This window comes from Hoplias malabaricus, chromosome 5, assembly GCF_029633855.1.
Source record: "Hoplias malabaricus isolate fHopMal1 chromosome 5, fHopMal1.hap1, whole genome shotgun sequence".
Lineage (NCBI taxonomy): Eukaryota > Metazoa > Chordata > Actinopteri > Characiformes > Erythrinidae > Hoplias > Hoplias malabaricus.
Genome location: NC_089804.1, coordinates 34,207,347 through 34,234,846, shown reverse-complemented (window position 1 = coordinate 34,234,846; position 27,500 = coordinate 34,207,347). Strand labels below are relative to the sequence as shown.

At 42.6% G+C, this 27,500-nt stretch overlaps 1 protein-coding gene across 1 annotated transcript in view; it reads right to left on the bottom strand.

The window, feature by feature from the left end:
- Nucleotides 1-27,500, bottom strand: part of bsnb (bassoon (presynaptic cytomatrix protein) b) — a 101,547-nt gene that overhangs the window by 59,694 nt on the left and 14,353 nt on the right. Inside the window, exon 3 of the mRNA XM_066671923.1 lies at nt 18,125-18,907. Within this exon, the coding sequence (XP_066528020.1) occupies nt 18,125-18,907 (783 nt within the window). The remainder of the gene's footprint in view (nt 1-18,124; nt 18,908-27,500) is intronic.

The following is a 27,500-nucleotide window of genomic DNA, read 5'->3' as shown; positions in this document are numbered from 1 at the left end:
AGCTACACGTACTAGCTCAGAGAAAACGAACCTAGAGCTACACGTACTAGCTCAGCGAACAGGAACCTAGAGCTACACGTACTAGCTCAGAGAAAAGGAAACTAGAGCTACACGTACTAGCTCAGAGAACAGGAACCTAGAGATACAGGTAATAGCTCAGAGAAAAGGAACCTAGTGCTACACATACTAGCTCAGCGAACAGGAACCTAGAGCTACACGTACTAGCTCAGAGAACAGGAACCTAGAGATACACGTACTAGCTCAGAGAAAAGGAACATAGAGCTTCATATACTCGCTCAGAGAAAAGGAACCTAGAGCTAAACATACTAGCTCAAAGAACAGGAGCCAAGAGCTACACGTACTAGCTCAAAGAACAGGAATCAAGAGCTACACGTACTAGCTCAGAGAAAAGGAACCTAGAGCTACACATACCAGTTCAGAGAACAAGAACCTAGAGCTATGCATACTAGCTCAGAGAACAGGGACCTAGAGCAAGATGTTATAGGATTGCACAAATGAACTAGAACAGAGAACAAGAACTTATGTTTAAATGCACTAGCATCAAAAACACAGAGGAAGTACCTAGACCCAAAAATAACAACACAGAGCATTACACCACAGCAACTCACAAAGAAACCTGGAGCTGAACATCTGGACTAACAGAGAACTGAGTAACAGAGGAACTGAAGAAAGGAGGAACCAAGGAACAGAGGAACGAAGAAACAGAGGAACGAAGAAATGAAGGGATGTGCGGAAAAATCGCTGTGACAGTAGCACTCAGACCCTCAGCTTCCTAAAGCACCAATTACCTGCAATTCTCCTGTGTAGCCGACTTCAAAAGAGCCCAATTCTCTCTGGGAAATCTATCTATCTATCTATCTATCTATCTATCTATCTCTATCTCTCTCTCTCTATCTATCTATCTATCTATCTATCTATCTATCTATCGTTATAATTATATAGCGCCTTTCTAGATAACCAAGGATGCTTTACAATCCACACTGCTCAGAACACTCCATCCACACACACACCGGTGAGTGGAGTGCGGCACAACCCGTGTTAAAACATGTTCTTCCACACATTGTATGCAGTTGCATATTTCCACAGGAGAGGGCTCCAAACTTGCAAAGATTGCAGGTTTAACAGCCTCACAGCTCCAAACTACAGCAGCACATTTCAGGCACCGAACACATCTGGCCTGATCGTCTCTGTCTGAGGAACAAGAGGAAATCTGGATGAACTACATTTCTCCTCGAGCTGTGACTGAACTGTGCTTCACAGAGCACCCTCCAGACTCAGGAAAGTCAGGTTTGTGTGAACGTTATCTGGTTAATTAAGGTGTCAGCGATCAGCCAGACGGCCCGGGGGCTGCATGAAGGTTTGAACATGGGCTGTGGATCACAACGGGAGGTTCAGAAAGCGCTCGAACTGAATGACAGTAAAATCGTCTCTTCCCCTAAGCTCCAGCTGAACTCCGGTGGTTACTGCGGAGGAGAGAGGTCTTTATTAACACATCTGGATAAAGGGTGAAGGGAGGATAGAGCATGAGCCATGTCTTCTGCTAGTGACAGATCTATGAGCCACGGGAGGAGATCGGAGGGTTAGTTCTGTGAGAAATCTAATCACACTCTAATTTACACAGCTCTCCATCCACAGCCCAGCTCTGTAAGCTCCTCTAAATCTACACCAATACATATCATCACCAGTCTCCAAAATCTGCAAAGCAGTAACTTTACATGAGAACAAAAAAAAACTTAACTTTCAATGGAAGTTAATGTATAAAGATTTAATTCATCATATTTGAGTCATTTTGGTGCATTTCTATTGGTTCATTCATTATGAAATTTTCACACAGTGTGAAGGACAGCTGCTGTGTTCAAATGATGTAGTAAACTAAACACCCATACTTATGCAGATACATGTTTTTTTTTTTTGAGAGCAAAGATATCAAGACATCCCTTATAATTAGTGAATACTGCATGTGTGAGTGTGTGTGTGTGACAGCTCCTGGGTCCTGGGGTTGTGGATTTGAGCCCCTCTCTGTGAGGGGTTTGGTGTTCTCCCCGTGTCCACGTGGGTTTCCTCCAGGTGTTCCCGTTTCCTCCTACATTCCAAAAACACACGTTGGTACGTGGATTGGCTACGTGTGTGTGTGTGTGTGTTCCACTGAGCTGTTTTTATTTTAAGCAGTTTTCTGTAATACTGTGAATTTGTACTCTGTTGTTTTGGGAAATTAAAAACAACATGTATTCTACTTTTCGTTCCTTAATCTCTGAAACTGTTGCCTTCAGCTTTTGATCTGATCTCATCTGCATAGCTCTGCTTTCTGGGAGTGGAGTGTGTGTGTGTGTGTGTGTGTGTGTGTGTGTGTGTGTGTGTGTGTGTGTGTGTGTCTGAGTGTGTTCATCAATCTTGTCGGAGTGTTTGTTGTTTTCAGCCATCAGTCTGACATTTTGGTGAATTGAAAATGCCATACAACACACAATGCAAAATTACACGACGCAATTTATGTGCAGCATTTGTGTGTGTGTGTGTGTGTGTGTGTGTGTGTGTGTGTGTGCGTGTGTGTGTGCGTGTATCAGTAGCTGATTCATTATATTTCCCCCTGCAGCCGTAGTCAGATGAACCAAAGTGAAAATAGGAAACTGAATATGTTCCATACACAAAGTGTCGGAGGTGTTTGTTGTGGGTTATTGTGGTAGGAGATGAATAATGTGGGCCAGCAGTGTTTATATCACCATCACCAAAGCAGTATGTCATCATCGGCCAGTCTGCTACTTTAATAAGCTTCACAGACTCCATATTCTTTAACCTGAGCATTGTTTTAATTTATAATGCCTATAAAATTTATGTGCTCAGACTCTGGCAGCTGGAAAACGGCTCCCGTCAACATCACACCCTTGGGAATGCTCTGTTTACTCTGGGGGGCAGTGGCATGTACCCAAATGTGATTTTCCAGCTTCCTGCACATTGTGTTTGAGTTATGGGGCTGTAAAATTTTGGAGTGTGTTGCAAGTGCTTATGGGAAATGTAGTTCTGCATCTCAAAGGCCTAGCTAGGGTAAACATCCATTCCCTCTTCACGCAGTCTGTTGCTCTTCAACGCATGAATAGCCTCTACTCATCTTGGAATGCTTTACAGTAGGTGCTGTGACATTGCTGTAAGGAATTGATGGCATTCAGCCTTAACAGAACATTATTATTCTTGCCTTCAAATTACAGCTTCTAAATAACTGTCATGCTCCACTGAGCTGTTATAAGGAGAATAGAGCCTCTGTCATTGCTACTCCAGGCTCAACACTGCAGAAACTGCATTATGTCACTTTTGGAGGAGGGTAGGTATTAATACCTCTCCTGCTGATGCCTGGGATTGGATATGCTGACGTTAGGCTCATGTGCAGCTGCTCCGGGCAGTCCCTTTGCACCTTAACCTCAGACCAAATCACTCAAAGTAACAGACACTGTAAACATCAACTCGCAATTCAGAAGGTCCATCTGCCTCGAGCAATTATTCTTTTTTGGCGCTTTTCCACTGCATAGAACTTACACAACTCTACTCGACTCGTCGGGCTCTTTTGCTTTTCCACTGGCCAAATCTGGTACCTTGTCCCTGGAACCGGGTAAGTTTTCAGTCCCAGCTCACTCCAGGTTCCAACCGTGCCGAGTAGTTACTAAATGGTGATGTGTAAACCCTGCAGAGCTCTGATTGGCCTGAGCCATGTCAATCACCACAAAATGCAGAGCTCATTCAAATCCACCACAAACTGCTGCTTGTAAAATCACTTAAGTTACAGCAGCTTTCACATTTATTTTTATCGGACTCACAACGGCAGTTCGTAACTTTACTTCAAGGTGTTTTGAAGAGGTTTATATGCTCCTTGGCTAACGAAAATGCCCAGTGAATGCCGAATGTATAACACACACACACACACACAATGTTGACAGGTTTATATAGAGCAGTAACGTGTTGGAAGAGACAATGAATTATGTATTGTTGATTTTCTAGGGCTGTAATTTAAAAATAATTCCATAATTTCCCAGAGGAACATCTCTCCAAGAGAAATGGCAGAGAGCTGTTCATCCACACATACTCACACACACACGCATACATATACACACAAAACAGACCAGAGATCCAGTGTGTTCTGGACTATTCATTCCTTTTCGCTCTCTGTCTCTTGTTCTTATATTTCAGCATCAGTTTGCAGAAGAGTCCTGACCTTACAAATGTTGATATTACATCATCGTATCTTCTATATATTACAAAAAACACCAGTAATTTCTTCCTGGACAGAAAAATTAAACACAAAACTCTTCTCTGTTCCTTTGTTCACATTCTGGTTAGAACAATGCCTTGCATTTAAGCCAATACTAAAATGGTGCTAAAACAAAAACAGAGCTGCATGAAAGGATTTCTCATGTATTTAAAAAATATCTTAGAAAAAACTTTTTTCTAACTTTTTTTATAGCACAAAAGTATCCAACACATCTTAAAATAAATGATATATATTTCCATGAAATATTGTGAGGAAGGATAATCGGCTACTTCCAAAACAATATATGTACATATACAAGCCTACATAACATACTAAACACAGAAACACAAAAAAAGACGAACCACTTGGTGAGAATCCCGTTTGGCTGTTTCTGTACCCGTTTGGAAGCTGTTTTGATCGCTCGGGTTTTCCTGTTTACTCGTTTCCATTGTTATTTCTATATTTATATGCTTTTATAACCTACTAACCATCCATAGATCTATCTTTTAGATTGTCTCCGCAGGAATATTCATTACAGAGGCACTAAAACTGCCACCGGACCCTGGAGTAACGTTCTTGGTGTAAGTTACTAAAATTCACTAAAAGCGGTAAGTACCTGCAATTCCATGGCTACTACTGGCTGTTTTGCCTGCTCAGAGTGTGGCATGTTTAGTTTAACGCCCTTTTCCACCTCTAGCGATAAATATAGTGATTGTATTTGTAGTAAGTGTCAGCTAGTTAGCTCTCTGGTGGATAAAGTGGACCAGTTAGAAGTGCGCATCCGGAGCTTATTATTGTTGAGGGATAAACAGCGAGATTCAGTGTTAGCAACTCCGGGTGCCTTAGGGAGAGTTAGCACCCCCACGACTCCGGCGTTAGAGCCCTCACAGCGGGGTGAATGGGTGACGTCTCGGCGTCATAGCCGGAAAGCTAAGGCTGATGCTAACGCTGAGGCCAAAGCTAGCCCACCGGGACACCACGCTCCTCCGATTCGCGTGTCAAACAGGTTTGCCCCGCTCAGCAAAGCACCCGCTGAGGAGCCTGTTAAGAGTGCTCTGGTTATAGGAGACTCTATTGTTCGGCACGTGAAATTAGCTACTCCTTTAGGGGCGCCGGCAGTAACAGTTAGCTGTTTATCGGGAGCCAGAGCGCCGGATATTAGTGGCAACCTTAGACTGTTAGCTAATAGGAGATATTCGAGGGTAGTCATTCATGTAGGGGCCAATGATATTCGTCTGCGGCAGTCTGAGGTAACTAAGGGTAATATTAGAGAGGTGATTAAACTGGCCCAGACGATGTCCGATGCCGTAATCTGTTCTGGCCCCATACCAATGCGGCGTGGCGACGAAGCTTACAGCAGACTTTGGGCGTTAAACTGCTGGATGTCCAAGTGGTGTTCCGAAAATCAAGTGGGCTTTATAGACAATTGGTTACGTTTTGAGGGCAAGCCTGGTCTTATAGGTAGGGATGGTATCCACCCAGGGTGCTGCCTTACTTTCTTGCAGTATAGCACATAGTCTTTTAGTTAGTCAGCAGAGTAGTGTAGATAGCTGCTGACAATCCAGAGCCGGGACCAGGCCGCAGACAGACAGGCTAAACCGACCGTCTGCGAACTGTCTTGAGACGTCACCCAGGTTCAACTGTATTGAGACTGTGTCTTTCCCCTGAACTAAATGTAAAAGTAGAAAAACAAAATCAGCCTGTTTCAGCAACCTAATCAATATTAAATCATACACAACACCTAGCAGCAACACCTCAGAACTAAAATTTGGGTTACTCAACATAAGATCACTAAACTCAAAAGCACTCATCGTAAATGATATTATAAGTGATCATAAATTCAATGTTTTCTGTCTCACGGAAACGTGGGTTAAACCAAATGAATATTTAGCACTAAATGAAGCCACCCCCCTAGGCTATAATTATGCACATAGCCCAAGAATATCAGGCAAAGGAGGTGGAGTATGTGTAATTTACCAAAATACCCTAGAAATTAGTCTTAAACAATGTGACACCTTCTCTTCTTTTGAGGTTCTCTCCACTATTATTACAAATCCGGTCACAAAAAAGGACGCATTTTTATTATGCAACATTTACAGACCACCAGGGCCTTACTTAGAATTTCTGAAAGAATTCAGCGAATTTGCTACAAACCTAGCGGTGTGCAATCATAAAGTTATAATTGTAGGAGATTTCAATATCCATTTTGAGAAGGAAAGTGACCCACTAAAAAAGGCATTTACCTCAATCTTAGACTCTATTGGTATTACTCAAAATGTAACAGGGCCTACACACTACTGCAGCCACACTTTAGACTTAGTTCTGACACTAGGTCTTAACATTGACAAAATTAATATCTTACCGCAATCCTCAGCAATCTCCGATCATTACTTAATTTCATATGAGCTACGTTTTAGCCATAATATATGTAAGAACCCTCGCTATTCTACAAGGCGTATAATAAAACCATCTACCGCCCTACAATTTATAGAAAACCTACCAGAACTATCGACCCCAGTTCCAACTACATCAGACCCAATGGACCTAGATGTACTAACTGATTACCTAGAAAATACCTGTCGATCTACTTTAGAAAAGGTAGCACCACTTAAACATAAAAGTATAAGACAGAAAAAGCTCGCACCATGGTATAACAATAAGACCCGTACTTTAAAACAAACATTACGAAAACTAGAGCGGAAATGGCGATCAACCAAGCTTGAAGTGTTCCATTCTGCCTGGAAGGACAGCCTTATAGAGTATAGAAATGCCCTCACTAAAGCTCGCTCAGCATATCTGGCCTCGCTGATCTCCCATAATAAAAATAATCCGAGAGCACTGTTTAGTGTGTTTTCTAGAATTACAAAAAATCAAGCAGGTTCCGAACAACTAATTCCAGCAACTCTCACCAGTAAAGATTTTATGGACTTTTTTAATAATAAAATTGAGAATATTAGACAACAAACTCTAGCCACAGGATCAAATCCATCCTGGCTGCCACCTGATGTGAATGAAATAAAACATAATATAACTGTAAAAGAAAGACTTGAAACCTTTTACCCACTCCCACAATTAGAACTAGAGAAGATTATCACCTCCGCAAACTGTACAACTTGCACACTTGATGCAATTCCCACAAAGTTGCTCAAAGAAGTATTACCAGCTATTATTGATCCTCTTTTAACTATAGTAAACTCATCGCTTAGTCTGGGCCATGTACCCAAAGCTTTTAAACTAGCAGTTATTAAACCTATGATCAAGAAACCAAATCTTGATGCTAGTACACTGTCTAATTACAGGCCTATTTCTAATTTGCCATTTCTGTCTAAGATCTTATAAAAAGCTGTGGCCCAACAACTTAGTTCATATCTACATAAGAATCATATATATGAAAAATTCCAATCTGGATTCAGGCAACATCATAGTACAGAGACAGCTCTAGTCAAGATAACAAATGATCTTCTTCTTGCCTCTGATCAAGGCCACGTATCCCTGTTGGTGCTTCTTGACCTAAGCGCAGCCTTCGATACAATAGACCACAATATTCTCATAGAAAGGTTAGAAAACATGGTTGGAATCTCAGGGACAGCCCTATTATGGTTCAAATCTTACTTAACGGAACGTTATCAATTCGTAAAAGTAAACAATCTAAATTCAAATTATTCTAAAGTAAGATTTCCACAAGGCTCTATTTTAGGACCATTATTATTTACATTATACATGTTACCGCTAGGCACAGTTATAAGATACCATGACATTAACTTTCACTGTTACGCAGACGACACACAATTGTATATTTCAGCCAAGCCCGATGACAAACACAGATTAAAGAAAATAGAGGACTGTGTAAAAGACGTGAAAGGCTGGATGTTGCGTAACTTCCTCCTTCTAAACAGCAACAAAACAGAGGTCCTACTTTTGGGTCCAAAAGTGACAAGAAATAAATTATCAGACTTAATTTTAAATCTAGCTAACTTTCCAGTTAAACCTGGTTCAGCAGCAAAAAATCTTGGTGTCATAATTGACCCGGATTTATCATTTGATCAACACATAGGTAGTATCACTAGGACAGCTTTTTTACATCTTCGCAATATTGCTAAGATTAGAAATGCCTTATCCCTCCAGGACGCAGAAACATTAGTACATGCCTTTATTACTTCAAGGCTTGACTACTGTAACGCACTACTGTCAGGATGCACCAGCAGCAATCTAAGAAAACTTCAACTAGTTCAAAATGCTGCAGCTAGGGTCCTCACTAAAACTAGAAAATTTGAACATATCAGCCCAGTTTTATCATCACTTCATTGGCTGCCTGTTAAATTCCGCATTGACTACAAAATTTTGTTATTAACATATAAAGCTCTACATGGGCTTGCTCCTGAATATCTTCAAGATACAATTTCCTATTATGAGCCTCCACGTTCACTCAGATCACAGAATACTGGATTTTTAAATGTTCCCAGAATTCAGAAGGCCTCAGCTGGGGGAAGAGCCTTTTCTTATAAAGCCCCCCAACTCTGGAATGATCTTCCAGAAAATGTTCGGGACTCAGACACAGTCGCAATCTTCAAATGTAGGCTAAAAACTCATTTGTTTAGTTTATCATTTGGTAGCTAATGCTCCCCCATAGATAAAGGCGGCAGATCTGGGGGGTCCATGGACACAGGGAATTATAGTATACTGAGACGCTGGTGCTGTCATCCCGCCGCTTCTCGCGATCACTCAGGTTTGTTGACGGTGGAGCGGAGGGATGCCAGTGTTTCAGGATGCTCCCGTGTCTGTGTGTCCTCCTGGTTCTCTCCTTTTAGTTAATGCTGTCATAGTCAGATCTGCCGGAGTCATTAGCCACACTCTGGAAATTTTCATATTTTCTATTTTACAAACACAAAACAGTTCAAAACTAATTCCATCCCTTTACATCTTTTCGAGTAAACGACTGCCCACCTGTCTGTCTGGACACTGATGGATGACTGTCGAGATCCTCCTCCACGCTTCAGACCAGCTGCCCACGCTCCAGCAACCACCAAGTGCCTTGAAGCTGTCCCTACACTGAAGTTCTCATGGACTACTAACTATCATCACCAGTAGATTGACCAGAGGAGGATGGGTCACCCCTTGTGAGCCTTGGTTCCTCCCAAGGTTTCTTCCTCAGCTGGGGGAGTTTTTCCTTGCCACTGTCGCCCCTGGCTTGCTCACTTGAGGGTTTTACATTTGTCTTTACATTTCATGTCAAATCTTGTCTTACTGGAATTCTGTGAAGCTGCTTTGTGACAACATCAGTTGTGAAAAGCGCTATATAAATAAATTTGATTTGATTTGATTTGATTTGAAGAGTGTCTTTCACCCAATGAGGATTAAAGGTTTTTTTTTTAGATTTCTAGTTAGTCAAAATTAGTCTCCTAGCCAGTAAGATGACAAAAGCTATAAGATCTTTTTGGGTTTAGATAGAGAGAGTAAAGAGCGAGTAACCCAGAATAGCACAATAAGAGCATCTCTTCCCCAGTTATCTCTGATATGGTATCAAATATCTCTGACCGAAAGGTTGAAGGAAATGGCACCACCGAACATATATATTAGGTTTGCAGGTGCTTGCAAACACCTATCACAAGCTGAGCACGTGGAGATTCACCTTCATAAATTTTTGCTAAACGGACTTTAGTGTAGTAGGCACGATGTACCAACTTGAACTGAATAAGACCATGCCTGGCACAAATGGAAGCCTTATGCACGTGTTTTAGAAGATTCGACAAAACAGGCTCTGGTATCGTCAAACCTAGATCCTCCTCCCAAAGGGATTTAATAGAGTTTAATTGCTCCAGGTGTAAGAGGTTGATTTGATTATAAATACCTGAGATTAAACCTTTCAGACTTGAGATTAGTGTCAGGAAGCCATCCACAAAGGAATCATCAGGCAAACCAGGAAATGCTGGAAATGTATGACAAATATGTGAACCTGAAGATATCTAAAAAATGTTGTTTGGGGAGCAAAAACTTGTCAGGAAGCTGCTGGATGGATACAAAAACATTATCCATATATCAGCCCTTAAAGGAGTTAATATCCAACTTAGCCCATCTTACAAAAGCAACAGAGGAGCATAAATAAAGAATGACAGAAAACCAAAATGTCCTTTAAACTGGGTCCAAATCCTAAAAGAGGTTTTAACAATCACCATTTTGTATATGATAGAGTGGAGGAGTGATATAGGTGAATGTACCAGGGCTTTCAGAGAAACAGGTTTAGTGGACTCAGCTTCCATAATCAACCATGTGGGTGGGTGTCAAAGGCTTCATATTAAAGCCAGTATTTAAAGATCCTAATGTTGGCGGCCTAATAGTAATACTGGAAAATTTCCCCAATCCTCCAAGAGATCTAGACCTCTGCACATATTGTTTGCGTAACTTGGAAGTTTTCTTAAGGAAAAAGGTCTGGGAGAGAAAACATGGAATACATTGAAATAAGTATGAGAACCATGGGAGGATATTCATTTTAACAGAGTTAACTCTTGCAACCAAAGAAGAATTAAGTGCAGACCAGAGATCACAATCAAAAGAGGGGAAAAATAAGCCTTATGAAGGTCTTTAAATCTACATGTATCACCCAAATTTATGAAGCTATTTTAAAAGGTAATGTGTGTAATGCGTAATTTCTGTCCTTTATTAGGTTAAATTAGGTTAACAAAACCTTAGTTTAATAGTAAACTCGTATCAATGTGCCAAAGCACACGACTATTAATGAATATTTTCATTAAGATATTTATGAAGATTGGGGCATGATCTGATAAGGCAAGCGCATCATATTTACATGTTGATATAAACGAAAATAATCATTTATCAACCAAAAAGAAATCAATTCAAATAAAGGTATGATGAACCTGAGAGAAGAATGAACATTCCCTTTTAGAGGGAATCTATACATCAGAAAGAGTGAAATCTTGCATAAAGGTCTGAATAACTTTTACAGACTTAGATGGTGTCTGTACCCCAGAGGAGGAACGATCCAAAAGTGGGTTAAGCCAACAATTGAAATCAATACCTATTATTAAATCATGTGAAAGCATAACTGAGAGCGTAAAAATGTGTTTAAAAAATGCATCATCATCTCAATTAGAGGCAGAAATGTTGACCAAGGCCACAGGATTATTACACAACTGGCCAGTAACTATAATAAATCTGCCATTATTGTCAGAGATAAAATTTGGAGAAACTATAAAGAAATAATACAGATAACTTTATCTGCAGCTGAGTGGAGAAAATAGAATGAAGAGCCAAATGAACATGTATTATGCCACCCACCCCAAAACCCCCAACAATTTAGCAGAAGCATCTCCCTTAACTGGAATCCCCATCCCCCCATCCCCACCTTAGAAAAACAATACCAAACATTGGCACCTGTTGGAGACAACATATCAAAGCAACTGCCACTGATCGATGCTCCAGTGAAATATGAAAAGTTATACACTCAATACAAACAAAAAAAATTAGAATAAAAATTTACTTAAATTTTTTATCAGCGCCAGACTTTTACCATTAAATATTGAACATGTAAAAGAACATATCATCCAGTTTTAAAAGGGCAAACAGTACAAGCTTAAAACTGTAGAAAAATCCAAAGTCACTCTCTACATTGTACCTTACAGTTGGGATCACCATACCAAACAAGGAAGGCATCTGAAGCCAATGGGTAATATAGAGCTTAGGACTAGTCACAGCAGTTAACTAGTCAATCCCCATATCCAATAAGCATCCTCCAATACAGTTATTTCTTTAACTCTTGCTCAATAAAGTCCAGTGCTGTCACCAAAACTTCTCAGTCAGGTAGAGTGAGAGTTTGTCTGTCAGGAGAAACAAGTCGAACAAGTTGAATATTATTCCACTTTGAACATTCCTCTAGGTCTTCACATTTCTTGCAGAGGGTGATGACTTGTGCTGCTAGCATGTCAACCTTAGCTTGAAGCCTGGTTACCTTGCCACCATGATCATTCGAACGTTCGTTGTCCTGCAATATTTTCACCATAGACTTGTGATTTTGTTTTTCGAAAGGCTTCAAAGCCATGGTAATCTCTCTTTTCACAGCTGTTGAGATGATAGAGTCAAACGTACTGATAATGTTGTAGTGTGAGATGAATGTGCTTTAATTTCTCTCATAAGAAATTTAATTTTCAGAAACTTAGCCTGGTCTCTCAGTGACCTCCAGATCGTCCAGATCGGAATTTCCGATAACACTTCTAGTGTGGCGAGAAGGATCATAAAGTTGACATTTAGGCCTATGATCAGATCTGATCTGCATCCAATGGAATGCAGATAGAAACATAGAAACAGTCAATGATCACCTTTATTCCCTATTTCCGCTGCATACTCAAAGATTCTCCAAAGTGTCCGTAGGTGTGAGTGAATGTGTGAGTGTGTGTGTTGCCCTGTGAAGGACTGACGCCCCCTCCAGGGTGTATACCCTGCCTTGCGCCCAATGATTCCAGGTAGGCTCTGGACCCACTGCGACCCTGAACTGGATAAGCAGTTACAGATAATGAATGAATGAATGAATGTTTAAAATGAACATAGCAGCTATCTGTTGCCTGCTAAATAATATGTGTGTCATTTGGTTAAGAATTATGTAAAACTTTACGCTTGGTCTGAATTATATTATTTTGGATTAACATATAATCTTTTGGGCGGCACGGTGGCGCAGCAGGTAGTGTTGCAGTCACACAGCTCCAGGGGCCTGGAGGTTGTGGGTTCGATTCCCGCTCCGGGTGACTGTCTGTGAGGAGTTGGTGTGTTCTCCCTGTGTCCGCGTGGGTTTCCTCCGGGTGCTCCGGTTTCCTCCCACAGTCCAAAAACACATGTTGCAGGTGGATTGGTGACTCGAAAGTGTCCGTGAGTGTGTGAGTGAATGTGTGTGTGTCTGTGTTGCCCTGTGAAGGACTGGCGCCTCATCCAGGGTGTATTCCCGCCTTGCGCCCAATGATTCCAGGTAGGCTCTGGACCCCCCGCGACCCTAAATTGGATAAGCGGTTACAGATAATGGATGGATGGATATAATCTTTTATACTGCATCCTAATTAATCTCTCTCAGAAGTAATCAACTTGCTCTAGGCTATCTTGAAACAACTACACTCATGTGATAAGTCATGTGTAAGAAGATTGATTTTATGAGCAATATTTATTGGCAATAATTGCAATCTTCATTCAACTAAAGATTTTAGGATTCATTCTGCTGTTGCTCAGTCTTATCAAATGTCAAAAATTATATGCAACGTCAACACCTCAGTCTAAAAGGACCTCTGAAACATCCAATCAGAATTAGAACAAGGGAAAAGATTTCCTTCCCCCAGTCCCTCAGGACCAGTCTGGTCTTCAAGACATTGGTCCAGAGGCCTGGTTTTAAACGGTTGGTGATGAAGCATTTTAGGAGGTTTTTTTTGGTAGTCAGTTTGAGTTCCATGCAATGTAGTGCTATGAAGGAATCAATCAACCAATCAATCCGTGGGAGGAAACCGGAGCACGTGGACACGAGGAGAATACACTAAACTCCTCAGAGACAGTCACCTGTAGTGGGATTTGAACCCACAGCCTTCAGGTCCCTGGAGCTGTGTGACTATGACGCTACCTGCTGCAGCGCAGTAGTGCAGTAAAGTGCAGTTCTGGGGTGCAGCAAGGATGAGAGAATAGGGTCAGTAACTCAGAGAACCAAGCACAGAGAAGGAAAATGTAGAGAAAGAGAGAAGAAAAAATAGGTGTGGTAAAGGTGTGAAAGCAGAAATGGAATGAATGAGAAGTGGAGATTCACAGAATAGAAAATGAGATAGCTATAGTTTAATCCAGTGAATCTCAACACTACGCCCAGAGCATGAAAGAGAAACTCAGAACCTTGAAAACTGTGGAACAAGAACTTCAGGCCCCGTCTGCTGCCCAGGACAGATGTGCGCATGGTTTACACAAGGAAGCAGACCCTGCTCCCCAGGGAAAGTAAGGTCACTGGTTCATCCATGCCCCAGAGGTTGGTGATGAGTGTATTGCTGGGATAAACTATAGCCTTTTTAAAATTTAGGGTAGTTACCATAGAGAAATTCCCTCATGTATAAATCTCCCTCCTCCCTCATGTATTGCTGAAGTCAATTTTATTATCATTCATTCATTCATTATCTGTAACTGCTTATCCGGTTCAGGGTCGTGGTGGGTCCGGAGCCTACCTGGAATCATTGGGCGCAAGGTGGGAACACAGCATGGAGGGGCACCACACTCACACCTATGGACACTTTGCCAACCCACCTACCAACGTGTTTTTGGAGAATTGGAGGAAACAGGAGCACCCAGAGGAAACCCACGCAGACACGGGGACAACACACCTAAGTCCTCACAGACAGTACCTGCTGTGCCACCATGCTGCCCCATTTTATTATATGAATGTATAATCAATATTCAATATTTGATATTACATTTAATAAATCAGTTGTGAATAAAAGCAATCCTTGGTTATTTATTTGCGTGTGCACCTTTCTTGTACGGAATCCTCAACTTTTGGTCAGATTCAATTTCAGAGCCAAGAACCCTTCAGCATAAGCATAATAATGAATTAATAATAATTAAGTGTAGCTAATCCCACTATATTATATGTAATGTCACCCAGCATGATGGCCTCCTTGTCCAAGCTGAAATTGGACAGGTAAAGGCGCTACATATTATTTTAATGGCACCAAAATGTGGGTCATGACACAACAATGTACTGTACACACCTCGCCTCTCTTCTGTTTAATGTTAAGCAACAGAGCCTTGTTAGCATCTAGCTGCTGCTGAGGGTGAGGTTCAGGTTTGGCCTACTTTAGCAGACTCAACCCACAATAATGTGATGTTCCCGATGAAAAAAAAAGTTGTTCGGAACAACACAGTCACTATTTCAGAGCTCGCTTCTGGTAAATAATATCAAGTAATGTAAGTAATATAAATAAAAAAGTCTCATTTCGACTGAGCTACAGCAAAACCCATCCAATACATTCCTGCTCAGCAGCGCCCCCACTTTAAAGAACATTGAAAAACACGTCTCTGATGTTTGTCTTTTCTTTTCATTCGTTTAAAAAATTCGGACTCTTGTTACAGGTGAAGGCAGTTAAAATAATGCAAAACAGCTGTTCAGGGTCAGCGCAGGGGAAGGAGCAGTGTTCATCATCAGTAAAAGGCCAAATGACATGATCAGCGTGAAGAGAGCAGGAGGATTCAGGGCCAGAGAGGGCCGTGATTGTTTAAGGAAGAGATTACTAATCCCTCTCAGAGTGTGTACGTACAGAACACTGCCAGCCACACACACACACACACACACACACACACACACACACACACCACACACACACACACACCACACACACACATCATACAGCATTCAAAGAGAAAATCAGGCTTACTGTATTACAATTAATACTGTTAACTGTTATAAAAACATTTAGTTATTACAGGACCCCCCACAGAGCAGGTATGATTTGGGTGGTGGATCATTCTCAGCGCTGCTGTGACACTGACATGATGGTGGTGTGTTAGTGTGTGTTGTGCTGGTACAAGTGGATCTGACATAGCAGTGCTGCTAGAGTTTTTAAACCATGTCTCCACTCTGTTAGACACTCCTACCTCGTTGGTCCACCTTGTAGATGTAAAGTCAGAGACAGTAGCTCATCTGTCACTGCACAGTTTGTGTAGTCCTTTATCAGTGGACACAGGAGGCATTAATGTTATGGCTGATCAGTGTATATTGTAGCTCAGCTCTTAAACTCCAGACACGAGAGAAAGACTCTGTCTGATCCTCATTGTTGGCTACATTCTTTTTCCCTGCACTTTCCATAACAGAGGAAATAATAAAAGCCCTGAGTTAAGGTCCTTGTTTACCTTTTCCCTCTCAGGGTGAGAGACACATTAATGTCAATGAACGAAACCCAGACCTCCATTATTCCAGAAATATCCGTGTCCGGTCGCAGTCACAGTCTCTTCCCTGGCTCCAAACTCCACAGACTCCTCCAGACGAGATTTCACAAGTTGTTCCAGAAGATTCATAAAAACTGCCTAAACTGTCACACAGTGTCCCAGAAGCCGAGCACACTTTTCCACAGCCTTGTTGATGCAATCCCAGCTAAACTTTGCCTCACACACTTCAGCATAAACACACACACACATACACACACACACACACACACACACACACACACAACCCTGCTGACCTGAACACTTAGTCCGGAATCTGTTTTCCCACTTTTTCTGCGGATGATGTCCATCAGCTCAGATATATGTGGAGCTAAAGCTATTAAGCTAATGTAGCTAATGAAGTCTAGGCATGCTAATTAGTTTTATGTATTTCAGAGATCTCAGATTCAACAAATCAGCTCCAAAAACACATACATGAGTTCAGAAATCCTGGTAAACAGAACTGCTGTTAAAGTAACAGTTATATCCGACTTCCCATAATCCCCCTCTGGCTTCACCATGAGACAAACACACCAGACCAATGCTCAGCCTCTATCTCCATAGCGACCCTTACACAGCGCTTGGCCAAAAGCCCGTTATTACGAGTATCACTCAGTCAGACCCATTTACATAATTCAAATCTGAGTGGATGCTTCTCTGGAACATCATTTTCAGCTTTGAAAGAATGGACCATTTTAAAAATGCAATGCGCAAAATTTCCTACAAAAAAACACTACAGTGAAGTGGCGCTCCCACCTGCATTAACCTGCTTCGTGAGTGACCTGATCCTAGTCATCAGCACGAAGTATAGGTGGGGTCATCACATTTGGAGGGGGTCACAGAAGCATGTGAATACATTATTTCTGTAGCGTGAATGCCAAAGCGTCTTGACAGCAATAAACACTGCCCTCATCATCCGCATCACTGCCCTGCCAGGGTTTTACAATAAAGAAATGACGTTTCAAGACATAAAAAGTGAGAGAGATAGAGAGAGAGAGTTTGTGCTCTGACTCACAAACTGAAACGTGTTTCTTTTGTTTCTCTCACAATGATCTAAAATATATTTGTTTCATCCTGTATATCAGGGAGGCCTAATCCTGGTTGTGGAGATCTCCCACCCTGCACAGTTTAACTCCAGCTCTAATCACACTCTCTCTCTCTCTCTCTCTGAGTTGTTCAGCTGACAGTTCAAGGTTTCTTGGGGTTTATTATGTTTCTAGGTGAAAGCATAGCTGCTATTTAAAGGTGACATTCATGATTGCGGTCAGAAATTTCTGAGGATGCTTCATCACCATTTGCTGCTGTACAGACAGTTTGTGTTGGAAACCGGTCTAATGTGTTTATAAAGCCCCAGAGTCTGAAATGGGTAAAAACCAAATAGTCTCAGTCCAGTATGCAAGGCTTTCTCTCTCTCTCTCTCTCTCTCTCTCTCTCTCTCTCTCTCTCTCTCTGTCATTTTTTTAGACAATGGAGAGACTCTAAATGTTGAAAAGCATGAACTAAGATAAGGATGTTTCTCTATTCCTGCTCCATATGTAGGTAATATTTACTTATTTTTTGCTGTTTCTGATCACTTAAGGTGGAAATGTCTCCAAACTTGGGAGAGGGCAAACTGCATTACTGTAACTCGAGTTACAAATTAGTTTCTGTGGAAATTCAAGCAGTGAATAAAAACTTACAAACAATTTACATTTCAGCAATGTACAAACAGCAGTCATTCTTCTCCTTAAACACACCCCCTCCTTAAAAGACACAGAGCTTCTGAACATAAAGAACATAGAGGGAATTGCGTTTCCCAACAGTCGTAGATGTCCCGTAAGAGGCGACTCAAAGAGTTAATGTGAGAAACTTCACAACCTCATACACTCAGGTGCTCAAGCGCACCCATCAGATTGGAGAAAAAAGGGACCAGTCTTGTGGTCTTACCTCAGTTAGGTGGGGTGTGGGGTTGAATCCGCACATGTTGCACACTTGGGCATGACACTGAGTGCAGTGGTTGTAATTGGGGGGCTCTGCTGGGACCCCCACATTGAGCTCGGTCTGACACAGAGGACAGGAGACTTTGGGCCGTGTTTTCTGCGTTTGTGTCTGCGTGGTAGGGGGTCCGGGTTTGGGGGCTGTCGGGGGTCCTCCTGCCTGTTTCTGAGGGGTCTTGGCTGGAGAAGGTTGAGCCGGGGCGGGGGTCTGCATTGGCTCTGCTGATATCAAGCTGCTGGCCTGGTTTAACAGAGATGCTCCAAAGCCAAAGAGCTTCCCGAAAGGCTGCTCTGGAGGCAGAGGCTGCCGGGACGGAGAGCTTCCGGCACTCCGGGTCTGGGGGTGTGCTCCAGGCCCAGAGCGGGATAGATCCGGCTGGGATGGGGCCTTAGCGAGTCCGGGTAAAGGTATGGCTCCGGGGGCAGGGGGTTTACTCTGAGGGAGAGGCTGTTTATGAAGCTCCTGGGGACGGGGAAGTTGGGGTTGGGGTTGGGGTTGAGGTTGAGGTTGAGGTTGAGGTTTTGGTTGAGATTGTGGTGTCTGAGAGGAAGGAGGAAGCTGGGGCTGAGCTGAAGCTGAGGCCGGGGTCTGGGGGGCCGTCTGGGGCTGAGGGTGGGGTTTGCTGGGTTGAGAGGGGGAGTGGATCTGCTGCAGACTTTTAGAGCGAGGAGTGTCCATGTCCATCCCCAGAGCTCTCTGCATCTGGCAGTTCAAACACAACCACTCCTGCACCTGGAGAGAGAGAGAGAGAGAGAGAGAGAGAGAGAGAGAGAGATCAGAACAGAACAGAACAGAGTTCTTCACTAAATTCCCCCTCAAACTCCCTGATTTGAAAAACCCCCCTGACTCTGAGAAGTTCCCCCCTCTTCTCTGAGAAAATGAAGGGTGTGTCCATGTGTGCCACAGTCAGAAACACACACATGTTCATTCATTATTATTACTATCATTATTTTTGTTATTATTACTATTATTACTATCACTGTTGTTTTTAGTATCTTGTTAATACTTACCTCTTTAAATTTAAAAATAGTGAACATAGCGTTGGCAACACAAGTGTCAGTATTTGTAATGCAAAAAAAAAAAACAATTGAAATTAAGTTTGAATTTGAGAGACAGGTTCAAACGCTCCTTGGATTGGTGACCAATGAAAGAATCCAGAGAAAAGGTTTGAGACAACACTGGATACATTTCGAGGGGGAGTTGTGGGAGTGGAAAACCAACCAAGGACCAAGGATCAAGTCCAGTAGACTCCAGTATAGTCCAGTAGACTCCAGTAGTGTTCGGTAGACTCCAATAGAGTCTAGTACTGTCCACTAAAATGCAGTAGACTCCAGTAGAGTCATTAGACTCCAGTACACTCCAGTAGTGTCAGTAAAGTCCAGTAGAGTCCAGTAGTGTCCAGTAGAGTCCAGTAGTCAGTAGAGTCCAGTACAGTTCAGAAGACTCCAGTTGAGTCCAATACAGTCCAGTATAGTCCAATAGAGTCCAGTAGACTCCATGAGAGTCCAGTAGAAGCCAGTAGACACCAGTAGAGTCAGTAGAGATCACTAGAGTCCAGTAGACTCCAGTAGAGTCCAGTAGAGTCCAGTAGATTCCAACAGAGTGCAGTACAGTCCACTAGAGTCCAGTAGACCCTGGTAGACTTCAGTAAAGTCAGTAGACTCCAGTAGAGTCCAATAGAGTCTAACAGAGTCCAATAGAGTCTAACAGACTCCAGTAGAGTCCAGTAGACTCCAGTAGAGTTGGTACCATGCCATGAAAAAGCAAAACCAATTCAGAGAGTGCATAATATGACTTGTGACATTATCATTTTTCCACACTGCATTTCCCAGGTCACGCAGATTATCAGGTTATCACACAGCACCACACATAACACCAATGCTTGGCCTAAAGGTTCATTTGCTTGTTTTTTGTCCACTGGACATTGGTAAACTCCTGAGGGCTGGACACATAATCCCAGTGACACACAGGAAAGTAAACAGTGAAGAAGGACTCAGAGGAAGCAGAATAATCCACGTAAGAGTCGCTGGTTTAATCACCCTTCAGTAAACAGTGATATGACTATACACAGTTGTTTAATAGGATTAGCTAACAGGATTATTACTGAGGGACATAAGCGAGCAGTTAGCTCTGTTTGACTCATTAGCTCTGAGTGGACCATCTGAAATACAGCATAATTTACCCCCACATATAGGCTTTAAAACTACAAAAATTAAAATGACAAACAAACCACTTCTTCAGTGCATTAGTTCAACAACCCACACACTGTAAAATAAGACCGCTCTTAGTTCTCGGGTTGCTGCCAAAGTTAGAAAACATGGGATAAAATGAGCCGTTCTGGTTCTGCTCCGCTTCTGACGTCAACTGCAGAGACTTTAGTATTGTCCCGCCCCCTCGTCTGAGTCTGTCCAGTCACAGTGCTGGACCCGCATTTATGTGAGAGCACAAAGACAATGTTAAGCGCGGCAAAACAGACACAACAAGCACAACAAGAGTAAAAAGCACAGAGTAACACTGCTGTGCGATCAGGTCGGGGGGAACGACAATCAGCTCATTATCATTTAAAGGAACAGGTGCTGAAAGTGGATGCTCTGAACAGAGCTGTTTAGACTGAGGAAGAACGCTGCCGTGGAGCTTGTGGAGTTTTGACCAAAGCAGGTCACAGATGTTACATTAAGAATCTGAACTGTGTTCCACTGTGAGTTGTCTGTCTGTCTGTTTTCTGTTGTATGTCTGTTGTGTGTTTATCTGTCTGTTGTCTGTCTGTCTTGTGTCTGTTGTGTTTGTCTATCTGTTGTGTGTTTGTCTGTCTGTTGTCTGTCATGTGTCTGTCTGTTGTGTTTGTCTATCTGTCTGTTCTCTGTCTGTCTTGTGTCTGTCTGTTGTTTTATGTCTGTTGTCTGTTTGTCTGTCTGTTTGTTGTCTGCCTCTGTTTTTGCCTGTCTGTCTGTCTGTTTCTGTCTGTCTGGATGTTTTTTGTATGTCTATTGTCTGTCTGTTGTTTGTCTGTCTTCTGTCTGTTTTCTGTTGTCTGTCTTTCTATTGGGGCGGCACGGTGGTGCAGCAGGTAGTGTCGCGGTCACACAGCTCCAGGGGCCTGGAGGTTGTGGGTTCGATTCCCGCTCTGGGTGACTGTCTGTGAGGAGTTGGTGTGTTCTCCCTGTGTCTGTGTGGGATTCCTCTGGGTGCTCCGGTTTCCTCCCACAGTCCAAAAACACACGTTGGTAGGTGGATTGGAGACTCAAAAAAAGTATATGTGTGTGTGTGTGTGTGTGTGTGTGTGTTACCCTGTGAAGGACTGGCGCCCCCTCCAGGGTGTATTCTCGCTTTGCGCCCAATGATTCCAGGTAGGCTCTGGACCCACCGCGACCCTGAACTGGATAAGCGCTTACAGATAATGAATGAATGTCTGTCTGTTCTCTGTTTGTCTGTTTTCTGTTGTCTGTCTGGCTGTTGTCAGTTTGTCTGTCTGTAGTTTGTCTATCTGCCTATTGTCTGTCTGTCTGTAACACATGAATAATAAGGCAGGTGTTATAGTGTTTCTAAGTATTTGTTAGATAATTGGCAACCCAGTGCAGTAACAGCTGCTGAGACTCCGCCACCTTCACACCACTTACATAACACAGAATGTGTGTGTGTGTGTGTGTGTGTGTGTGTGCATGTGTTGTCTCTGTACAGTAAGCACACACTTCCAGCATGGCACCCCCTACTGCCTATGTGGCACACACACACACACACACACACACTTTGGTCATTTGCATTTCCCTCATTAAAGCCTCGTTTAAACAGTACATCAAAATAAGAGCATGCTGCCTAATGACTGTTTCAGTAAGAGTCTGGGTTTATTATTCATACAGAAACATAACGAGCTCTAGTACAGCTGAATGATTCTCACTCATTACACACTTGTTTCTCACCATTTCTCACTCATTTCTCCCTGATTTCTCCCTGATCCCTCACCCCCAGTTATGGACGTGTGTGTGCAGAGTGTTTGAGAGGAAATCAGCAGGCATATCCTCCACAGGAAACATCCATAACACCTTTCAGCCCAACAGTCATGTGTTTCTGATAAATTGGCCAGTGTTTGAGAGTTGTACAGTAGGTGAACAAGTGAGTGGAGAGAGAGTGTGTGTGTGTGTGTGTGTGTGTGAGAGAGAGAGAGAGAGAGAGAGAGAGAGAGAGAGAGAGAGAGAGAGGAAAGACTCCAGTGTGTGTGTTCGTGTGGAATTGTTCCAACGCTTCACACCTCAGGGATTCAGTGTGTGTTCCCAGAATAGTCACCACACTCACACAAACACACACACACACACACACACTCTCTCTCCACCTCATTCTCTTTCTCACAAACACACTCTCTCTTACTCTTTCCCTCTCCTACTTCACTTCTTCTCTATCACATCCTTTCTTTTCCCTACTCCATCTCTCTCTCTCTCTCTCTCTCTCTCTCTCTCTCTCTCTCTCTCCCTTCCAGCCCTCCTCTATATTCTCCTTCTCCTTTCCTCCTTTTTCCTGTCTTCTGAAACTATATAGCACAGATTCTGTATCATATACAATCAATATTCTCTCTGTCTTTCTCTCTCTCTCTCTCTCTCTTTCTCTCTCTCTCTCTCTTTGTCTCCTGCTCTTGCTCTTTCTCTCTCTCTCTGTTCTGCTTATACTGGAACATACTCATATTAATTATTCATTCTCTAGAAAAAGCAGAGTCCAGGTGGTTGTTATATTTATATTCGTGTTTGTCTCTGTGGTCAGTAAACAGGAGTCCAGTGTTTGCTACTGATCAAATTTAGGTGCAGCCTACCACAATAAACTGAGTAGCGAAAGGGTGCTTAATAATGCTGCCACACCCACACTACAGTGATTGGGCTCCTATTTTTCATGATCAGGGATTCTTAAACCATTTTCACAGTGCGACCCCTTTTTTGGGGAAACAATTTTACACCCTGCCCCCAAACCTGATTAACGAGATGCAACCGATACAGATTGATCCACATCCACACCATCCTTGTTGTTGTAATGGTGTACAGAGTGGGTTTAGTTCCACTGTGTGTTCTGCCCCACACTTCTTCTTTCTAGTGGAACACAGTTCTTGTTCTTAATAGAATGTCTGTGACCCGCAGTAGAGTTCAACCCCTGTCTAAACAGCCATGTATAGAACCCCCACTTTCAAGCGCTTGTTCCTTTAAATGATAATAAGCCTCTTGCTTTTCACACCTGTCCAGAGGAGCGAGGAGAAGGAGCTCTGTTTTCTAGCAGTTTTCGCTCAGTTCACTTTCTTCTCTGTTCTTGTTTTCTCCATTGTCTTCTTCTGTGTTATTATTTCTCTGTGCTCATTGTGTCTGTTTTGTTGCATTTAACCTAATTTTTGTGCTCTTACATAAATGTGGGTCCAACTCTGTGATTGGACACACTCAGACAAGGAGGCGGGGCAATTCTAGAGTTTCTGAATTTGACATCAGAAGCAGAGCAGAATCAGAACGACTCATTTTATTCTGTGTTTCCTGACCTAGGCAGCACAAAAATGACTGGGTGATCTTGTTTCACAGTGTGTGGGTTGGTGGGCTCCAGATTCACATTAGTTTTCAATCAAAATTAAACTTTTTTAATAATATGTCTCAGTGAATGTGAAGACAGTGACATGGCAGACGGTGAGACGGGAAAGAAATGAGATGTAAACATGATCTCAGAGAGAGAGAGAAAGAAATAGACAAAGAAAGGGGTGTTGTCTGGATAGTCTCTAAACAGAATAATGAGGAGGAAGAGGGGCAGACAGAAGAGAGGGAGAAAGAGAGATAAGAGGAAGAATGAAAAAACTACAGGCAGCAAGAAGGAGGAAGAGAGAGACGAAAGAGATGGGGAGAGAGAGAGAGAGAGAGAGAGAGAGAGAGAGAGAGAGAGAGAGAGAGAGAAAGAGTTTCTACTGCAGCTCAGTCAAACTAAAACTGGGACAAGACACATCAAAGACCCTCAGAAAGGCTGCGACTACTTTAAATATCTGAACACACACACACACACACACACACACACATACACACACACACACACACACACACTAGTTCTCCTCCACCTCATTAGTTATTGCAACCTCATAAACATGATCCCAAACTGACAGCTTATCAGTGAATATGATGCAGAACAAAGCTGATTACATACAGCAGGCCTCAGAATTCACACACACACACACACACACATACACGCATACACATTAAAGGGCCCATACCATGGAAAACCATAGCTTAATAAGTTTGTAAACATTTGTTTTCAAATCGTACTAATTCACTGTTTTTTGTGATGTCATAAAACAACATCATATTTACATACACACATATATATATATATATATATATATATATATATATATATATATATATATATATATATATATATATATATATTAAATGAAGCACTGTACATCCAATCAACAACATCCAATCACAGCTCAGTTGTATATATGTTGGTAGAATTTAGCAACTGGACTTTTTTTTTACTATTTTACTTGAGCAACTTTAAAAATGCACCAAATAAGTACCGCGCTCTGGAGCAGTGGAACTGTGTTCTCTGGAGTGATGGAGCAACACCAGGGCCCCAAGCAGTGGCTGCAGGCCATCAATTCCTCAAAGAAATGTTCCACTACATCTAGTACCATATCCTCAGACTTTTGTGTGTGTGTGTGTGTGTGTGTGTGTGAGACTGTGCTCCAAAATCCCACAACCAGTGTTGTGTAGAGCTATACACTGTTCCAAATCTGTGTTCTAGAGCTACACACTGTTCTAATTCTGGGTTCTAGAGCTACACAATGTTCTAATGTTGTGTTCTAGAGTTACACAATGTTCTAATGTTGTGTTCTAGAGCTACAAACTGTTCTAATTCTGGGTTCTAGAGCTACACACTGTTCTAATTCTGGGTTCTAAAGCTGCCCAATGTTCTAATTCTGTGTTCTAGAGCTACACAGTGTTCCACAGCTGTGTTCTAGAACTCCAGAATGTTTTATTTGTATTATTATTTTAATTCACCTAATCCAACACCTTCTTAGACTCCTTTTAGAAAAAAAAAACAGATGACACTTTGATGGTCCAGACTGACCAGCAGCAGACCTGCTCAGATCCACACACATCTAAAGTGTTTTGATTTATCTGGTTCTCCAAACATCAACTCCATCCTTCTCCATAAACAGAGTTCCAAACAAGTACGCGTCCATCCTCCGCGTCCTCAGCCCTAGTTCTCCTGAATGTGGGACATTCCTCTTTCACAGCGCATGACAGGGCCCATTGTTCCTGGGAGAGTATAAATACAGCCTTGGGGAGAAGTGTGTGAGTTTGCACAAAGGGCTTTAAGAGCTTTTGTTTGGTTGTTGGATGTCGTGACGATTCAGTTCGGCTGAGCCCATTCAGACCCGAGTGGTTCTGAGTTTAACACGTCCGTGAGTGGGGGTAGGGGTGTGGCTACAAACCGAGGGCCACAGAACAAGCTCTCATTAACTCTGCCTCATTAACCATTAAAAGAGCTAGTGACCTTTTAACCCAGACCCCTGAGGGGCATCAACACGCTTGGAGGAGAGCACTAACTGCCCAGTTCTTTTCTGTCAGTTCTGTTTCACTTTGCAAAAAAAAAAAAAAAGAGACTGGACTGCTGACTTTAAATTTACTTCAGAAACATGGAATAGCTGCTAGAGTTAGCACAAAAAACAATAGCCACAGCTAGGCTAACTGTCGCCATAGCAACCGTGGAAACCAATCAGGGAAACACAGTAATAACTCATTTACTAAATTTACTCATCTTAATTTTTACATAAAATATTTTCATCGCAATAACACTGACCCCTGAACCCTGACCTCTCTATCCATCTATCTACTATCTGTTCATCAGTTCATTTATCTACCTCTTTCTATCCATATATCTCTCAATTTAATCATCTGTCTGTCTGCATGTGTGTCTTTGTCTGTGTGTATTTTGTTGATCTACCTGTCTATCTACCTCCACTCCACTCCACTTGTTTCTACTTGTCTATCTATCCATCTATTTGGGTCTATATCATCTATCTAGTCATCTGTCGATCTACCTCTCTGTCTGTCCATCTACTTCGTTTTAACTACTGAAAGATCTAGAAAACTGTTCTGGTTTTACACTGATAGTGGTGGGGTCTTGGAGAATTTTCTCTCTCTCACACACACACGCACACACACACGCACACACACACACGCACGCACACACACACACACACACATATACACACACGCACACACGCACTCACACACACACACTGAAGGAGAGAACACAGCTAAGCTGTGTCGGAGGACTGGCAGAGTTGAGTTCATGAGCGCAGGCTGGTGTATGTGTGTGTGTGTGTGTACATGTCAGAGAGAGAGAAAGAGAGAGAGGGAGAAAGATCTGGGTCCAGATGGCTGTGTATTCACTTTCTGATGCCAGTCTTCTGACCGATTCCTGCAGATAAACACAGAAGGACCCCGGTCTCTCACGGCTCTTCAGTAAAACTCCACATTCTTGGTTACTGTCTTCAACCCACAGTCACCCACTCACCCACTCACTTACAAACTCACTCAGCCACTCACTCACCCAGTGACTCATTCACCCTCACACGCTTACATTCACCCATTCACTCACTCACATACTGACATATGTCACTGACATAGTCCCCCAGTCACTCACTTTCACCCAGTCACTGACATAGTCACCCAGTCACTCACTTTCACCCAGTCACTGACATAGTCAACCAGTCACTCACTTTCGCCCAGTCACTGACATAGTCACCCAGTCACTCACTTTCACCCAGTCACTGATGTAGTCACCCAGTCACTCACTTTCACCCAGTCACTGACATAGTCACCCAGTCACTCACTTTCACCCAGTCACTGACATAGTCACCCAGTCACTCACTTTCACCCAGTCACTGACGTAGTCCCCCAGTCACTCACTTTCACCCAGTCACTGACATAGTCACCCAGTCACTCACTTTCACCCAGTCACTGACATAGTCAACCAGTCACTCACTTTCACCCAGTCACTCAATTTCACCTACACACTGACGTAGTCACCCAGTCACTCACTTTCACCCAGTCACTGACATAGTCACCCAGTCACTCACTTTCACCCAGTCACTGACATAGTCACCCAGTCACTCACTTTCACCCAGTCACTGACGTAGTCCCCCAGTCACTCACTTTCACCCAGTCACTGACATAGTCACCCAGTCACTCACTTTCACCCAGTCACTGACATAGTCAACCAGTCACTCACTTTCACCCAGTCATTCAATTTCACCTACACACTGACGTAGTCACCCAGTCACTCACTTTCACCCAGTCACTGA